Below are 17,035 nucleotides of genomic sequence, written 5' to 3'. Positions count from 1 at the left end.
GAATAGCTTTGAAATACTTCTCTTACATGAAATTGGCATTCCTATTTTAAAATTATGTAGGCAACTCTCTTGTGGTTGTAAATTGTGTTTTTCTATATGAAGATTCAGAATGACCAGTAGGTTAGTAATGTACACAAATAAGCTATTAATATGGGAATTATTTTATTTACAGTTTATTTTATATTCACAAACTGTGACCTCATATGAGGGCATAATCTACTCAGGTATCTAAAACCACTTAGGTAGTAAGGAGAAATAATTCCTGATAAATGTTAGGTCACATATTTTTAATGGGAATACAACCCATGGAAACCATGCCATGGTGTTCCAACTGTTGCAAAGGATGTCAGGCAATCACTCTAAGGACTGCAAACCTAATCAGAAGTGTTTTCTGAGGTATTAATTATGGGTTTGTTGCTGTTAAGAATCAAATGCTAAGAATTAAATGTCTGAGTAATTCAAAAAGCATGATGGAGAATTTTGAACAGCCCCACTGCGATGAAGAAATATCTCAAAGTGAGGGAACATAAATGGCAGTATTTTGTTGTTTTCTTTGAGGACATTCTTATTTTGTTTTTCTCAGGTGGTTTGCCTGTACCAGACTCTTGGTAACCCCCTCAGCAAGCTGAGTACACTCAACAGCATGCATTCTCATTTTCTAATGGCAGATGATGGGACAGTAGGCAAGTATGGGAATGAAATGATGCTCAGGAGGAATCTGGAGAAGTACATATCACTTCAAAAAATACACACAAGTGAGTATTGCTGTGGTCAGCTTTATGACAGAGAAAATTCTATCCCAAAAGATGGAGAGGTACTTGACATTTCACGTTACATATTGCGCATCTTGATTTGCCATAGCTTTCACTGAGGTCAATCATTATTAATTGCATGTGTCTTGAACTCTAAAACTCAGGAAAATGAAAATGGCAACATATTTACAAAGCATTATGCATTTGGATGAACTCACATATGAGTTTCCTAGTTGTAGAGACATCTAAATGACTCAGATTATTTAGTAGACACTGAGCATTTGCTCACTTCACAGTTTTTTATGGTTGCTATTTCACCACTACATACTTCCTCTCCACTTTGTGAGATGGAAAGATTGTTACAGTCAGTGGAATTCAAATCTTTTTTACCATGTTAACTACTTTTACCCTCATCACTCTTCTCTATTGCAAGAGAAGACTGTGCCCTCCTCAGGTACAGCAAGAAAGAGTGGTTGCAAAAGTAAAACCTTTAGCCAATGTTTGACAGATTGCATAACTTCCACTGTTTATTTACAGAGTAAATGAGTTATACTTAAGAAATAATTAAATACATATTTATTACATAGACAATTATTTCCTTTTATGCACTAGATTCCACAAATTATTTGTGAGAGTTCAGTCTTACCCAGTCATTCAAATCTTGAGGTATATTAGAAAGATGCTACTATTATGATGTTGATGTTGCTTTCTTTATCTGCTCACATTATAGAATTGATAAATTGTTGTGGTTTCAGTTTGAGGTTTCCTGGCCAATGCACCATTTATATCATGGTTTCACATTCGCCAGATTCGTTTACCAACTGAGAGATAGGACTTTGGGAAAAAAAGGCGAAACAGGCACAACTTAAAAGTAAAACCAGATAGATTTTATTAATATATGCTAAAGAAACAAAAGAGAGAGACAAAAAAAGAGACATTCAAACACCTCCCCCCGCCCCTGCCTCAGACTGTTCACTTTCTCACTCAACACAGAGAGAACTATGATTTTCAGTCAGTTGCCACCATTTAAACGTGATCTTACATTACCTTGGGAGAGGAGCCTCTCTAGAGTTATGGAGAACACGCCACAAGAAAAGGTCTGGTAGTTTTCAAGGCCACAGATCTGCAACCGCCCGGAATTTTTGCAGATTCTGTGCAGTCTCACCCATATAACAGTTTTCCAAGCTGTTTATGGGTTTCCACATGTTTGGGGTATCGTTTTAAGAATGCTTTTCTAGTACAAAACAGGGATTCTCTTCCATCTCTAAAATCACCTCTATCTCAAAAGAAATAGAGACCTCCTTGTTCTTTCCCAGGAGCCAAGGACATATTCTACTCAAAATTCTCAATTAAAACCCATGTATATCAATACACACAACCCTTTGGGTAGAACTTTCATTCCCCCAAGCAGCACTAGAATATTACAAAAACAGTCCATTTCCCTCTAATTCACATCTAGAGAAGTCTGGTCAGAAATGTCCACTTCCTCCATCCTATCTTCCAATAGTCTTTCTCAGTTCTTTCACTGACTTTGTCTCTCTACATTTCAAATCACTCTGTCTTCCATGGAGGAGGGAAAAGGGTTAAAGTCTTTGCCCAGAGTCTTTTTTTCCCCTCTCCAGCTGACTCCCAGAACTTCAAGGCCGCAGGTGATGGTGGGAGGAAGGGAGAGAGGCAGCTGCTTAGGAATGCTGATGGACAACCCTTCTCCACCCCTGGTCAGATCTAGAGTGACTCAAACTTGGATCAGGTCCCTGGAGCTCCAGAGAAAAGTTTTTAAAAAGTCTCTCCTCCTTTGGACCAGAGGCTCCGGCAGAGGCTACCGTGGTTGGGTGCAGGGCCAACATCACCCATCTGCAGTCCTCTTCCTCCTCTCCCCATCGGAGGAGCTGGGGGGAGGGGACAGGGGGGACACTGCCAGCCCTGGCCACTGTCCCACAGGCAGGGAGCACCCCCCCCTCCCCCGAGGCCTGGCGAGACCTGGCCCAGGGGACCCAGTCTGAACTTCTGACTTAGGAGGTGATGTTAGCTCCTTGCCAGCCAGAAAAGGAAAGGAACAAGTCACTTGGGACTTGTGATTTAAGACTGGTTTTTTTTTTTCAGAGGCATAGAAAACACTCTTATTCGTCAACCAAGCTGTCAATCACAACCCATGCTAGAACTTCCTTAAGGAAAAAACTTTTCGTATTCATGCTAAACCACCACACAAACTTAGAAACCAACCCAATTTTTAACATGTTCATGTATAGACCTTCTTACTCAGACTCTCAGATTTTCTTCATCAAAGCTTTTGCAAGTCAGGCTTTCACTTTCATTTCTATTGCATTGTACTTGAAATTCAATTCTGTTTTTAAAAAAACCTTGACCTACTGCTGTAACACTTGAAAGAGTCTCTGAAGAAATTCCTGATTACTTTTCTATGTGTTGGTAAATACCTGGATATTGAACATGTTTCAAAGGCCCTTGCATGTGACAACTATTATAAAGGAAAGAGGGATATTTAGAAGGATGGTTTTTTTCTTTCTGATTCTTACAGTTTTTTCAGTAGTTTTTCATGATCTTTTTGGTCTGGCTGAAGAAGTTTTCTGAAAATACTAAAAGATACATGTCAAACTACAGAGGTGAAGGCATGATTTCCTCTCCACTGAACCATGTATAAGTATTTATTTCCCATGTATAAGTATTTATTTGACTTCTGTGTGTGTGGCTGAGATCTATTTGTAACTGGTTAGGTGTGTTTTGGAACAGGGATGGGCCAAGGTGTTCCCATAGTGGGGCTGGTGCTGGAAGGAGGCCCCAGTGTGATCCTGATGGTGTGGGAGTATGTGAGGGCCAGCCCAGCAGTCCCAGTGGTGGTCTACGAGGGCACTGGCAGAGCTGCAGATATCCTGGCATTTACCCACAAGCACACAGGGGATGCAGGGTGAGTAGTGACATTATGCTCCTCCTCATTGGTCTGTTGTGCTGGCAGGCACCTGCAGACCCCTGTCTCAAAGCTGCTGAGATAATTTCTAGTGCACCCAGTAATGATGCCACTCTGGTCTTTTGCCAGCTTCAACTTCTCCGATGTGAGAATGGAACTTCTTTCTTCCCTGCCTCAAACTAGTGCTGAAATAATTATTCTGCCACATTTACTATTGTTTTTTTGAGAGGGAAAACTGCATGTTGCTACTCTGAGTTATGAAATTTCTCATGTTTGGTGAGAGGCACTCATGGATGACCCCCAGAGTATTTGTATTTTTTCAGCTCAGCCATGTCTCCAGCTATCAATATTCTGTATGTGGGCTTGGATTTGGATTGTACGGAGCTTTTGAGACTAGAGTTGGGGTTCATTGCTGTAGGAGCCTCGGGCTGTAGTAGAAAGAAGACTAAGTTTTCTCATCTTTGGCTTTGGGTTAGTCAGTGGTATCCCAGATTTGTCATACATGTCAAGGCATCTATGTCACCACTGGTCCAGTCTCAGCTCCAGGCTCTAGTGAACCTATGCTGGTGAAAATTTTGCATCCAAATTGGGCATAAAAGTATATGTTTGTATAGCAGATTGATATTATATGTGAAATTTTTTTAAAGTAAAGGAGGTTTTTAGGTAAAAAAAAGAATTTTAAAGATGTGCCTTGCAATCACTCCCATTTAAGAAAATAAACTATTTAATAAATTTTATGTCATAATTGTTTACTTATTGTTTTTTCTAATATACTTTTGGATATGTGATATTCACCCCTAGTGTGTTGTTTGAGAACTTTATCTTCACTTGCTTTTTTCCCTATATTCATGATATTAAAAAAAAATCCTTCCATTAAATAAAAAGGAAAATATGAATGGAATGGTTAAGAGAAAGACAAAAAAGAGAAAAACAAAATGGAAAGATATGAAGCCTAATGAATAAACTGTAAGAAATTTCATTTTATGCCCATTTTTCTTTTGTTATTGAGAGAAAGAAAAATCACGTCCAGTGATTTTTAGCTCTATGTTCACAGAAAATCCTTTGAAAATTCTTAACTGTTGTATTTTCAATAGTAAATATGTATGTCAGAAAAAATGCATATATGATTAATAATTTATATTTGGGATAACTTTACGTTGTGTTGAAAGGAGGATTAAGCCAACAGAGAATTAGGGAAAAAAAAAGACATTTCTCCTACATTTCATCTTTTCTGAAGTGTCTTTTGGGTGGATAAGAAGTATCTAAAATATAATTGTCATTGATTATATGTCTGTTTTTCAGAGATCTGTGCCCTCAGGTGAAGGAGGAGGTCTTAATGATGATTCAGAACACATTTAGGTTGGAACAGAAACAGTCCAGTCATCTATTTCATGTTTTGATGGAATGCATGAAACACAGAGAGTCTGTGAGTAGGGTTCATGTGCTGAGTTTAGGCAGCCTTCATTTCCTCTTACCTTTTTTGCTCTTTCTCTGGTGGGTTGGCATGTGCACAGGTGTTATATCTAATAAAAAGATAACACAAATGTGTCTGTGCCAATTTCTACGTTGAGTAGTTCTACAGAGCCTGTTTAGTTAACTTCTCAAGTTTCAATTTCAGCCATTGTTTATGAAATGAGAGCCTTTCTGATTTGAATAAAAGACCAAATATCGTTGTTTTCATGAAAAGATCAAGTAATGTCTATATTTTTCTTCTCTAGCAGAGTTTTATGTATAATTAAGAACAGTTTCCTTCCATTCTTCTATTTGCAACAAAATTGTGCTAGAACTTCTCTCTGAAACACCAGTAGTTACTGGAAATCCCTTACATCCCTCCAGCTGCTGGCCATGCACTTGAGCAAACCATATTGGCTGTCACCAATCACCTTTTTAATTTTCCATGTGCCTTAGCATAGTTTCCAGGAGGATCTGCTCCATAATTGTGCTGAAACTGATTGGCCTGTAGTTTTCCAGGTCTTTCTTTTTAGCCTTTTTAAAAATCGCAGTTATGTTTCCCCTTTTCCAGTTACTTTGCCAGTCTGTCACAACTTTTCATATATGATGGAGTTCCCAGTATATAGGCAAGTAATTATAATTGTACTAATAATCACTAAAATGGAAACTACCCAATACATTTTTAGTATTTTTTGTTTTACTTTATTTGAATGTCTCTTTTCTAGTTGAAAACTGAGTAAATATCAACATGTTACATTTTTGCATTTCTCAGGTTTAAAGGTTAACCAAAAGGAAACAGTCTCACGTAGACTCATGCAGTTGGCTTATTCCAGTTTTCCTGGGGTGCCATTGCATTAAAAGCCAAAATGGTGCACTTTCTGTCTGAAACAAAAGAAAATTGTGTCTGGACCCTTGCCATTGTTTGTGTTGAAATGTGTATGATTTAATCTACCACAGCCCATACAAAGAAGAAATAACTACAGACTTCTCTGCCTCACCTCAAATAGTGTCCTTGTGCAATTCTAACAGATCACCGTGTTTGATGCGGAGTCAGAAGATGAGCAGGACATTGATTTGGCAATTCTGACGGCACTCTTGAAAGGTATTGGAAAATACCACCTGTCTTTATCTGGCATATTTCAAACTGACTCTGCTTTTCAAAGTAAGGGAGTAACATAAATGTGTGAAAACTGACAGATCCCTTACCTGCCTTAGGTACGAGTATGTCTGCTTCAGATCAGCTAGATTTGGCATTGGCCTGGAACCAGCTAGATATTGCCAAGAAACATATACTTGTTTATGGACAACGTTGGAAGGTACTGTTACCTGCTCTTTCTCACCATGACTTTACACTTTATTTTGATGACTAATTTTTCATGATTTGCATTTGTCAAGTCTTAAATAAGGAATAATTTGATAATTAGACTCAGTCTTCTGTAATCTGCTTTAATTTTGGAGGGGCATTATTCTTAAAATAGTGAAGCATTCAACTACACAGTGCATCAGATCACATTTGTTTTTCCAGAGAAGAGATGTTGTCTGAAATTCCTCTTGGTTTTGCTATGAGATTTTCCAAGTAGTTTGATACTTTTGGATACTTTTGGAGATGTATTTTTCAAGCTTGGATTGGCAATCAGTGGTGGTTAGGGATATTTCATTGTGGCCTAGAATACTCTTTTCTCCAAAGATATAGACCCCAAAAGGATGTTGTGTCAGTTTTCCTAGCCCTAGACAGAAACACAGAAATATCAGTATAAATCATGAGGTTAAAAGAAAAAGTATCATCATTATTTTATATATTGTCTCTGAGAAATAGTTGCAATGAGGAAGTTATGATCCAATTATAAGAGATGTCTCTGCTCAACTTAATGTGTAAAGGAGACCATATGTGAAGTCAAATATGGAGATTTTTTTAACACTAAATATGAGGTATGAGAAGCTGGAGAAAAAGGGAGTGAGAGGGAGAGGTTAAAAAAAAGATACCACCCTGGGGTTTCTCTCCCGCAGTGTCCTGTTGGTTCTTCTTCACCCAGATCTTCAGAGGTCCCTGAGTTGTTCTTCTGCAGGTACCACTTTTATATAGTCTAAGTACCAGGTACTCACAGGAGGTGTTGTTCCCACATGGGAAATCCCATTCCCATACCTTGAGTTGGCATGCAGATGAACACTTGCTTCCTTTCTCACAGTTTGCCACAGTGAGAATTTTTGTCTAGATGCTAACCAAACCTTTACCTCCATTAGGCCTGGAATTAGCTCTTTCCTGCTGTGCCATCTGTGGTTGTGTCAGGTTCTGTTGTGGTCGCTTATCTTGTCAGGACAATGTTTTGGGACAGCTAAAGGCATTCTTTAGGTCCTTACAGAAGGCAAGTATGATTTTGACCTGTGTTAGCTACATATGTGTGAAAGAACATTCAGTACCAATTAAAAATTAATTTAATTAATTAAATTTAAATTATAGTTTTCAAGTTTTTGTAGTAAATCCAGTATTTAAGTATAACTCTCCATAAGTGATTTTTTTGTGTACATAAGGTTTTTGTAGATGACAAATGTAAAACTCTATGTGCCTCAATACATTTTCCCCATTTGTTATATGAATTGATATATTCTTCAAGAAATAATTTCATTGTCCAAGAAGTACCTCCCAGAAGTACTTTTTAATTCCCTGCCAAGAATTACAAAGTTGGCTTTTTTTCAGTCCCAAGAATGTTTTATTCTTTAAAATGTAGATTTTGAAAAATGAGTGGTACGTATTTGAGTAGCCATAGCTGGTTGTTTGCCACAAAAAAAGATCTGATTTTTTGAATCATCAGCTCATATTTTCTGTGCTGCATAAGGCAGAATATATGGAGGAACTATGCCTGGGATGTCTACAATTGAACATCCATGAAGTAAAGATTGGATATTGGGAATATTTATTAATGTAATGAGTTATCAACTGTTGGAACAGGCTCTTCAGCAATGTGTTGAGTAATCAGCCACAGAACAACTTAACAGACAGCACTAATGTGGCACTTAGGGACAGAGTGGACTTGTCAGTGTTAGGTTTGCTGATAGACTTGATGATCTAAAGATCTTTTCCCAGCTAAGTGATTCAATTATTTTTTGTGTTGGGGGAAATAAAGAATAACATTTTTCTGATCCCCACCTCTTCAACAAAGCAGGGTTTAAGGAACTATTGAGCAGTTCAGCCTCTTTATTCCTGGCCTTTCCAAGGTGAATATCCATTCACTTTTTTCCATATTTTTGACACTATGTCCTACTCTTTTGTGTACTTGAATTTTAAGATATAAAACTCATCCTTTTGAATAGGTAGATCAGTACTTAATATTTTCATTTAGATATTTAATGAAAAACTGTTACTTTACAGATTGTTCTTTATTAACCTAAGGATAAATTCTAATAGGTTGTATGCCTTTTTTACATGTTTCTAACTTATATCCAGTTTATATTCGTAATTGCAGAAGATAGGTCCACAAAATTTTTTTTCTGGCTGTACTGCCAAAATTCTGGCAGAGTTCTGATTTCAGTCTACCCTGCTTCCACTTATTTTGTTGTATTTTTTTGTGTTGTTGTTATTGTACTTCTGTTATATTTGTCCTTACAAAGATCTAACTGTATTGATATACCACACTTTGACAACTTGGTGTTTTAAATAATTTGCATATTTCATATCTAGTATCTACAATGCTGATGTTAAAGGAGCTGATTAGCTGTGCTTCAGTACTCTGGAAAATCTTAGGTGAATATCACAGGGTGCTGACAATTTACCACTACCACTTTATGGAAGGCTTCTATTATCTTTTCTACTGATACTTCAATTTGACACAGTTCCTCAGATTTTTCTGCCGTAAAAAACAACTTTTATGCAGGACTTTCCCAGCCTGTTCTGTAGTAAGCAGTAAGGCAACAAATTAGTTTGCTCTGTCTACAAAAGCCTTAAGTGTTTCTTTTATACCTGGTCATCCTCTGTCCTTAGAGATCCACTGACAGTCTCCCTACTCCCACTACTCTGCTTTAGATATGTTTGAAAAAAATGGATGTATCTGTTCATATCTATTTTAGTACAATGTTCAGCACTATTTTGAATGAAAAGCCATTGTCAAATAATTGTGTTCTCCCCTTCGAGTAAGATTTAAAGATCTCATAATAAACAAGCCTCACATTTCTTGCTGCCTCTCCAAGCAAAAATTAGGATGGCATATAATCCTGAATGTTTTCCTTTTCTCAGCAGGGAAAAAAACCACATTTTTTTAGTTTCACTGAAAAGAAAAGAGAAAAAAACCCCAAACAAACAAAAAACAAACAAACAAACAACAAAAAAAACACCCCCAAAAAACCACCCAAAAAACATGGACAAGGATGGGTGTAAAGCTCTTGCCTTTAACTTGGTTGCTTTCTTAATTAAAGTGAAGCAACCCACCCACCTAGACCTGCAATTGTCAGGGGCTACAGCTTCTGCAGTGGTTGTGTGCTTAAATTTTGAGTTACATATTTAAGGGGCAGTTTTTAGGAGATTGTCTGTGGACTCTTATTGTATTTCTGTATTTTTAAGTGTTTCTAGGAAACATGTACAATTATGCATGTATCATGGCCATTTCTTTTTAGAACTCTACCTTTGGAAGTTTAGAAGGTACTGGTTATAACCATTTGTGGCTGTTTCTGTTTAAATGTCAACTCTACCTCAAATACCAAAGAATACCATTCTAATAGTTACCAAAGGGCTGCTGACCTCTTCAGACACACTGCCAGCTCAAGGACTGTTAAAAGAATTTTAATGCAAAAATGGCCAGCCACTCTCAGATATTTCTTGAAGAAACCCCAATCATTCAGGATCAGTGCAAAATTTCCTTTTTACGTGTAAGAATTCTGTTACATTTATTGGTCATCTTATAATCTAATTTCTGTCAAACTTCAATATAGACATAGAATGTACTATTTTCAAGTTAACATTAGCACCTGCCCCATTAGTATTCCGGCCCCCTCATCGTTCTCAACCCCTACATTTCCTGTGCATATGTGTTCTGTAGAAAAACTTTATATGGATTTATATGAACCTCATATGTCTAACTCCTTTGCCATTTTGCATATTTAAGCCCTGCTGAACTCTGTTCAAATGTCATGAATAGAGTGCTTCCACCATTTGGACACTGCTTGTAGGTAGATCTCTGCTTCATACTTCTTTTGAGGGAGTTTATTCAAACATAGATTCTCTGTCATATTTGAAAAAATGTTTGCTTTAAAGAACTTGGAGTTCTGTAGAGGCTTCTCTATGGTACTTTGAAATAGCTTTCATTGTGCATTAAGAAAAAAAGCTTCCCCCTATGCCCTGCATTAGCATACTTTTATCTTCTAAAGTAAATTAGAGAGTAGAGAATGTATTATCAGAGTATGGTTGTAAAGTTACATTTACAGAAGCCTCCACATATGCTGGGTTTATGGAAACTGTTTTCCTCTCCCTCTATTGACTTTTTACACAGAAGTTTCCTCCAGTGTATTTTTCTTCTGTACTTGCACTTTAAATTTATATAGAGACTACTCATTGTGAGGGAGAGATTACTAGCTCCAGGAATGTTTTATTTATTTTCTAATATTTTCCTTCAACTCTGTCCATTTGGAGGTTGGTGCCTTGGAACAGGCAATGCTGGATGCTTTAATCATGGATCGTGTGGACTTTGTTAAACTGTTAATAGAACATGGAGTGAACATGCACCGTTTTCTTACCATACCTCGTTTGGAAGAACTCTACAATACAGTGAGTATTTGAAATCCCTGTGTAACACTTTATATATGAATGCCTGGAAACAATGCTGTTTTGCTTAAGGGTGTGATGATAAGCCCACGTTTTTATGAAGGATTTAAACAAAAAAAAAAAGAGGAAAATTAATGTGTTTGGTAATTTTTGATTGTAATGGGGGGTTTTGGGAATGGTGTACCAGGTTGTTATTTTTGATTCACTGTTACAAACTAAGTTGAGTACTCATTAGAAGCTGATGAGAAAAATGTTCAGATTTTAACCTGATATGTAATACATGCTTACCTTGCTGAAAATTATACGTTGTTCAGACCAAAGCTGTATCAGCTTCTAGTTAAAATTAGTCAAGATTTAAGATAGTAGAGGTGCTGCAGACCTGTGTTGAAATATTTTTTGAAAAGATTTGTAGGTAGGGTGGGGAGAGTTTGAATCACAGTAATTTATTCTGTAGATTTTTTAAGTTACTTTATTTTACTGTATTGATTTTCTAGTGTAGAGTGACATGTTTGTTTACTGTGTTTTCTATTCACACCACAGAAACAAGGACCATCAAATCTACTTTTACATCATCTAGTTCGAGATGTGAAACAGGTAATAGACATAGGAAAGGACAGAAATGCTAGATTAATACTTCGGTGTCCACTGGCAAGCTGCTATTAGATAATACAGGGGAATTTTGGCAATAGAAGTGACAGCTTCATTACTACAGTCCTATATCTGTTAAATGGTTTCATCTTAATTCCACTGACCCCCTAAGCAATTAACCAACATACTGCTGCTGAGGGTCCCAAGGGTCCTACCCCTCAATTTCAAAGCTGAGCAGTTCATCCAGATCAGAATATCTTTCTCACATGACTAAATGGACATTTTGAAGTGATTGTTCAGAGGACTTTGTGAATTAGTGGAGTAATTATGCTCATTGCTTTACAGTATTCTCTTTCCCCCCCAAAAGTTAAAGTAGTCTTTCTTTGTTATAGCAGTAATGAAAGATACTGTGACAAGAGATAATATTTGGATGTGCTGCATTGCGTAGGAGAACAGAAGGTGGCAGTGGATGAGTACTGCATGGTGCACTGGTTCCATTAGTGATTTCATAGCAGCCTTATTATTTAGATATATCATTAATTCGTTTCACAGTTCTGTTACCTGTTGTACCTCACAGCACTGCTTAGCCAGGAAAAGGAAGGGCTGTTCTTTAAGGATCTAGATTTCAACACAAGAGATACCTACATCTAAATCTAGACTAATTTGTTAATTCTTTCCAGAATGATTGCTAAGATAAAATGGAATGATAAGTCTGATTGTTTGCAGAATTCTGTTGGATTCATAGTATCATTTTGTTACTGTGGGTAACTTTTATGTCAATGCCATTTATGGTTTTTTACATAGATGTAGAGTATTCTGGTCTCCATAACAAACTGTTTTCTGTGTTCTTCCATACTGATGAACATATTCAAGATCTAACTTATGTCATAAATCTGGAAGATCTATATGTTGAAAGGTCTAAATCTTGAAAAAACACTTTTCAAGCTTTTCCAGGCTGAGAAAATTCTCCTCATCACTGAAGTGATTGATGTGACCACTTCCGTAAAAATATATATATATATATTTGCCTTTATATATATCAGTATACTTTGGGGAAACCCAGTGTGTGATCTAAACAGAAGCTTTTGGCACTTGATATAGAGTAATGAAATTTATGTAAAAAATGTCTGGATAATTTCAAAACTTCCTCTGCCTTTGCTGCAAGCTAAACTTGGAGTCTGCCAACAGGTCTAAATGCTGAAAAGCTTTATCCACCTGAGCTTCTGTAAGTTCACAAAAGTGCTCTGTGAATGGGTTGTGCAGTTGGAGTCTGATAAAATATAGTGACACTGTAGTTAGGACAGTCAGCAGAGTGATGTGACCATGGATTTCAGAATATTTTCTCAGTTGCTGTGGCCAGCTTTGCTGCTGCTGTGTTTCATGAGGATACAATTTGCTCTGATGACATAAAAGATGGGGATTTGTGCAGAGAGAAGTGTCTACAAGCTTAGGTAGTCAAAAATACTTTCCTAACTCTCAGTGACCTGGGGCTGAGTGGCTGTAGCTGATTGTACTGAAGCTTGCTGCTGAAGTCTATTGAGAAAACACCTTCAGTCCTATGAAGAAAACAACTTTTCACAGTCTGAAAGACATACACTGCTAGGAATACAGGCATCTCTGATCACTTTTATACACAGGCCCATTTTTCACTTCCAAGAGTTGCAGTTTAAGGTTTTACGAATAATTTTTAAGATCTGCATGGAAGACAACCCATTCTTCAGAGAATTTGTCACAAACCTTGGGTCTTGGAAGGACAGAGGAGGTAAGATGGGCAATAGTGCTTTAGGCAGAAGAGGTGAGATACTCGGAAGACAGAGCTAGTGCATGTACTGCTGTTGTCCTAATTGTCAAGATGGTCTTGAGCCTCAACAAGATATTTCCAGTGACTAGGAATTTCCCTGCTTCAGCTTAAATACATGCTTCAGCCACTTCAATTTTAGTTAATCGAAGTGCATAATCATGCCATGCTAGTTTTCTCTTGTTATGAGGTCTTTGTCTGTACCTCTGCTGTTGGTGCTTGTTCTGAAGAACAGTTACCCTTACAGATGATGCAGCTGATCTTGTGAACCTTGTAAAATTTTCAATATGGGTACAGTAAACTGCAGGCATTTTCCCCTCATTTCTAGAAGAGTTCCATATGTATAATGAATGTGTACAGTTTCCTGACAGATACATATTTTTCCAGATTTTCTCTTACAATAGGAGGGCTATGACAGGGTTGAATGTTGTATATAACAGCATCATGAAATACTTGTGACATTTGGTGTTTCAGAATAGCCTTTCTTTGGATTACAAAATATCACTGATTGACATTGGACTAGTGATAGAATACCTTCTTGGTGAAGCTTATCGGAGCAGCTACACAAGGAAGAGTTTCCGAATTCTCTACAACAATCTCTACAGAAAACACAAGGTAGCTTCTTCCAAAATACTGGTCACCAAGAAAAGCCAAAAGGTGACACCTGAAAATAGCTCAGGTTGTCATCCTGGTTTGTCAAAAGTGCATCATTTAAGTGTATACCATGCTTGTCTGTTTGAGAACTGTGGAAAGGTTGCAAATAAAAGAGACAAATCCCCAAGAGTGTTGGTGGTTGTTAAATTATTTATTATTTCAGTAAATTTATCTTTTTGTCCAGTATCTAGGTTATATTTTGTCTATCATCCATCAATAAGAATGACAAGATTATGCCAACCACCATTTCCCCTTTTTTGAAATGGTTACATATTTCTTTCTCTCAGCTTGAACCACCCCATGGAAATACTAAATTCCACATGCCTTGAAGCAGACTTTCGGCATGTAAGCATTCTCCCTATGGGTTTCCCAAAACCGGTAACTTAAAAACAGCCTAAACTTCTCAATAAATTAGATGAAAATGGTTCCCAATATTGCAGAAGGAGCAGATTTACTGCATAAGAATGATTCCCAATTTTTGGAGTAGAATTGGATTTTAAGTACTTCCATGTGTTGAAAAACAAATAACAAAATCCTCTCTTCCCCATGAAATATTTCCACAACTAAGAGAAGAACTTCATAATGATCAGGGAAAATGAGGAAAAATAATGAAACCTGTAACTTGAAGTGAATGAAAACAGAGAGACAGAGCTTTCTGCGTGTCACTAGTTTTTAACACAATGCTTAAAAAAAATGTGAGCAGTTCTAATACATTTTGCTCTTTCCAAATGAAGTACGAGCTTAACAGGGATAGGTGAAACCACATAATCACATAACTAGGAATTTCTGGGAAGAGCATTAGTGATTCAGGTGTTAACATTCTTCCCACTTAGCCAACATTGAACAAAATTTACAGAGATACTGGATGTGCCATCCTTCAGAGGAGATTGTCAACAAAAGGTTCAGAGTTCTGTCTTTTAATGGCTTATGGCACATTTTATAAAGGTCGGCACTCAGAGCTTCCAGACTGAGTGATTCCATCTGTTGCAACCCTGTTTGTTGCAATTTGTGGAAAATCATTATTTTGAATTCAGAGACTCTGAAAAATTTATATTTGTTACCTGAGATGTGAAACAGGTCTTTTTTTTCCTTGATGGTATAAGCATCAGTGGTAGTTATGGTGATTTTTGACTCATTAGTTTTTGAATAACATCAGTTTCTAAATGCACTATTGCAGTCAGCAAGTACCAGCAAAATTTATTTCTAATTTGTGTTTCTCTTCTCATATTTTATGGTTTGCCTTTGGATGTAGAGAATGATCTCCAGCTTGCCTCAAAGCCTGTCTCATTCCTTTCATCAGAGTGATCAGATGGATAGTGGAATGGGATCCACTGAAAGTACTTTACATTCTCAGTTCTTCAGAACTGCACAGCCCTACAAATACAAGGTAAAATAATTGCTTATTGTAGACTTTGCTTAGGAAATATTAGGCTGATAATAATTTCATTGAGAAATTCTAGACATTGGTGGGTCAGGATCTCAGTTTTTATAATTCTACTTAAATTGCAGTGGAAAAAATGCTTTACTGCTCACTGCTCATGAAATACAAGTTTTGCAATTTTATTGCTGAAATCAATCTCAGACTCCATGATAGTTTTTAAACTTCCATCCTTTAGTTGCTAAGGGCTTTAATTCATCGAAATGTAGTATCACCAAAATTCCAAGTATCAAGCATGTATGAAAACTCTTCTGAATTTGGAAGAAATACGGGAGTTCTCTGATTTTACTAATACTATCTCATGATTATTTATTGAAGTGCTAGAGTAAGACTGTTAAGGTGAGGTACATTCAAAGAAAGAATGACAGAAGACAAAGACTGGCATTCATATCTATCTATCTATCTATCTATCTATCTATCTATCTATCTATCTATCTATCTATCTATCTATCTACCTACCTACCTACCTACCTACCTACCTACCTACCTATTTATCCAGCTGACAAAACATAAAGTAAAATAAATATAAATGGCTGTTGGAATTAGTCAGAGCCAAAATGAACCCATGATAGCACTGAGACTTCTTCACTTACATCAGTAAGACTTTTTTCCTCTACCTTTCACCAAAAAATACCCAGATATGAATGTATAACAAGTTTACATTACAAGTGTAACAGACAGCAAAAATAATCTTTAAGTATCTAAGGTGTTTGTTTCAGTCTACTGTTTACATTTTCTTCTATTATGACACATATGAAAAAAAGAGCAAAGCGTGGGGTATCATGGGGTTTGGACAGTGCCCAATACTATGGAAAGGGAAGTTATGAAAGGCAGGGATGCAGAGCAAAGTGTACTTTTCCTTTGTTAATGTTACCAACTTCTTAGCATTGATAATCTGAACATGTTCCTAGCTGTGGTTTATGACTTAAATGTATATAGCTATCAAATAGTTTGCTACTTGCTATTCAGATTTGCATGCAGTTGTATTTTCATGAATCTGAAACTCAGTCATTGATTGGGATTTTCTTTTTATTTTTCTTTTTATTTAATTTTTTTAAAACAAATTTATAGGAAAGATCCAGCCCTTTCCCAAAGTATAAGAAGAAATCAAAAGAGGATATAAACTGTGCAGAGAATTATGAACCAACTGGCTTCAGCTATCCCTATAATGACCTCCTGGTTTGGGCAGTATTAATGAAAAGACAGAAGATGGCTATGTTCTTCTGGCAGCATGGAGAAGAAGCCATGGTCAAAGCTGTTGTTGCTTGTAAACTCTACAGAGCAATGTCACATGAAGCTAAACAGAGCAACATGGTGGATGACACTTCAGAAGAACTCAAGAAGTATTCAAAGTAAGAGTTCTCCCTTCATTTCAGTTAAAGCTCTCTGGTGCTGGGAATGGTGAGATAACTGCCCTAATCTGCAAAGAGTTAGTAAAGTTAGTGATGCCATGGATTATGGAGTATAAAAAAGTACTTTTGGATGCTGTCTATTGATACTGTATAATGCATCTATGCACTCATCTGTGCACTCATGTGGTGGAGAGTTAAAGGAAAGTTATTTTCATATTACCTAGATGCATATTTGAAAATATAGGTGAGTAATGTATAGCTCATTATCTTCTAAATGGTCAGGTGAAAGGCTGAAATTTCCCTTGCAGCTTCTCTTCCAGTTCAACTTG

The 17,035-nt window shown here is 36.9% G+C and overlaps 1 protein-coding gene across 1 annotated transcript in view; it reads left to right on the top strand.

Moving 5' to 3' along the window:
- LOC136373788 (transient receptor potential cation channel subfamily M member 6-like) overlaps positions 1–17,035 on the top strand; it is a 65,852-nt gene that overhangs the window by 26,320 nt on the left and 22,497 nt on the right. Inside the window, exons 7-16 of the mRNA XM_066338765.1 lie at positions 584–755; positions 3,501–3,675; positions 4,978–5,101; positions 6,157–6,229; positions 6,343–6,443; positions 10,745–10,879; positions 11,417–11,470; positions 13,737–13,877; positions 15,169–15,303; positions 16,426–16,706. Coding sequence (XP_066194862.1) covers positions 584–755; positions 3,501–3,675; positions 4,978–5,101; positions 6,157–6,229; positions 6,343–6,443; positions 10,745–10,879; positions 11,417–11,470; positions 13,737–13,877; positions 15,169–15,303; positions 16,426–16,706 — 1,391 coding nt within the window. The remainder of the gene's footprint in view (positions 1–583; positions 756–3,500; positions 3,676–4,977; positions 5,102–6,156; positions 6,230–6,342; positions 6,444–10,744; positions 10,880–11,416; positions 11,471–13,736; positions 13,878–15,168; positions 15,304–16,425; positions 16,707–17,035) is intronic.

The sequence above is a fragment of the Sylvia atricapilla genome, chromosome Z, assembly GCF_009819655.1.
Source record: "Sylvia atricapilla isolate bSylAtr1 chromosome Z, bSylAtr1.pri, whole genome shotgun sequence".
Lineage (NCBI taxonomy): Eukaryota > Metazoa > Chordata > Aves > Passeriformes > Sylviidae > Sylvia > Sylvia atricapilla.
Note: the sequence above shows the minus strand (reverse complement) of the source record. Positions and strands in the feature narration are given on the sequence as shown.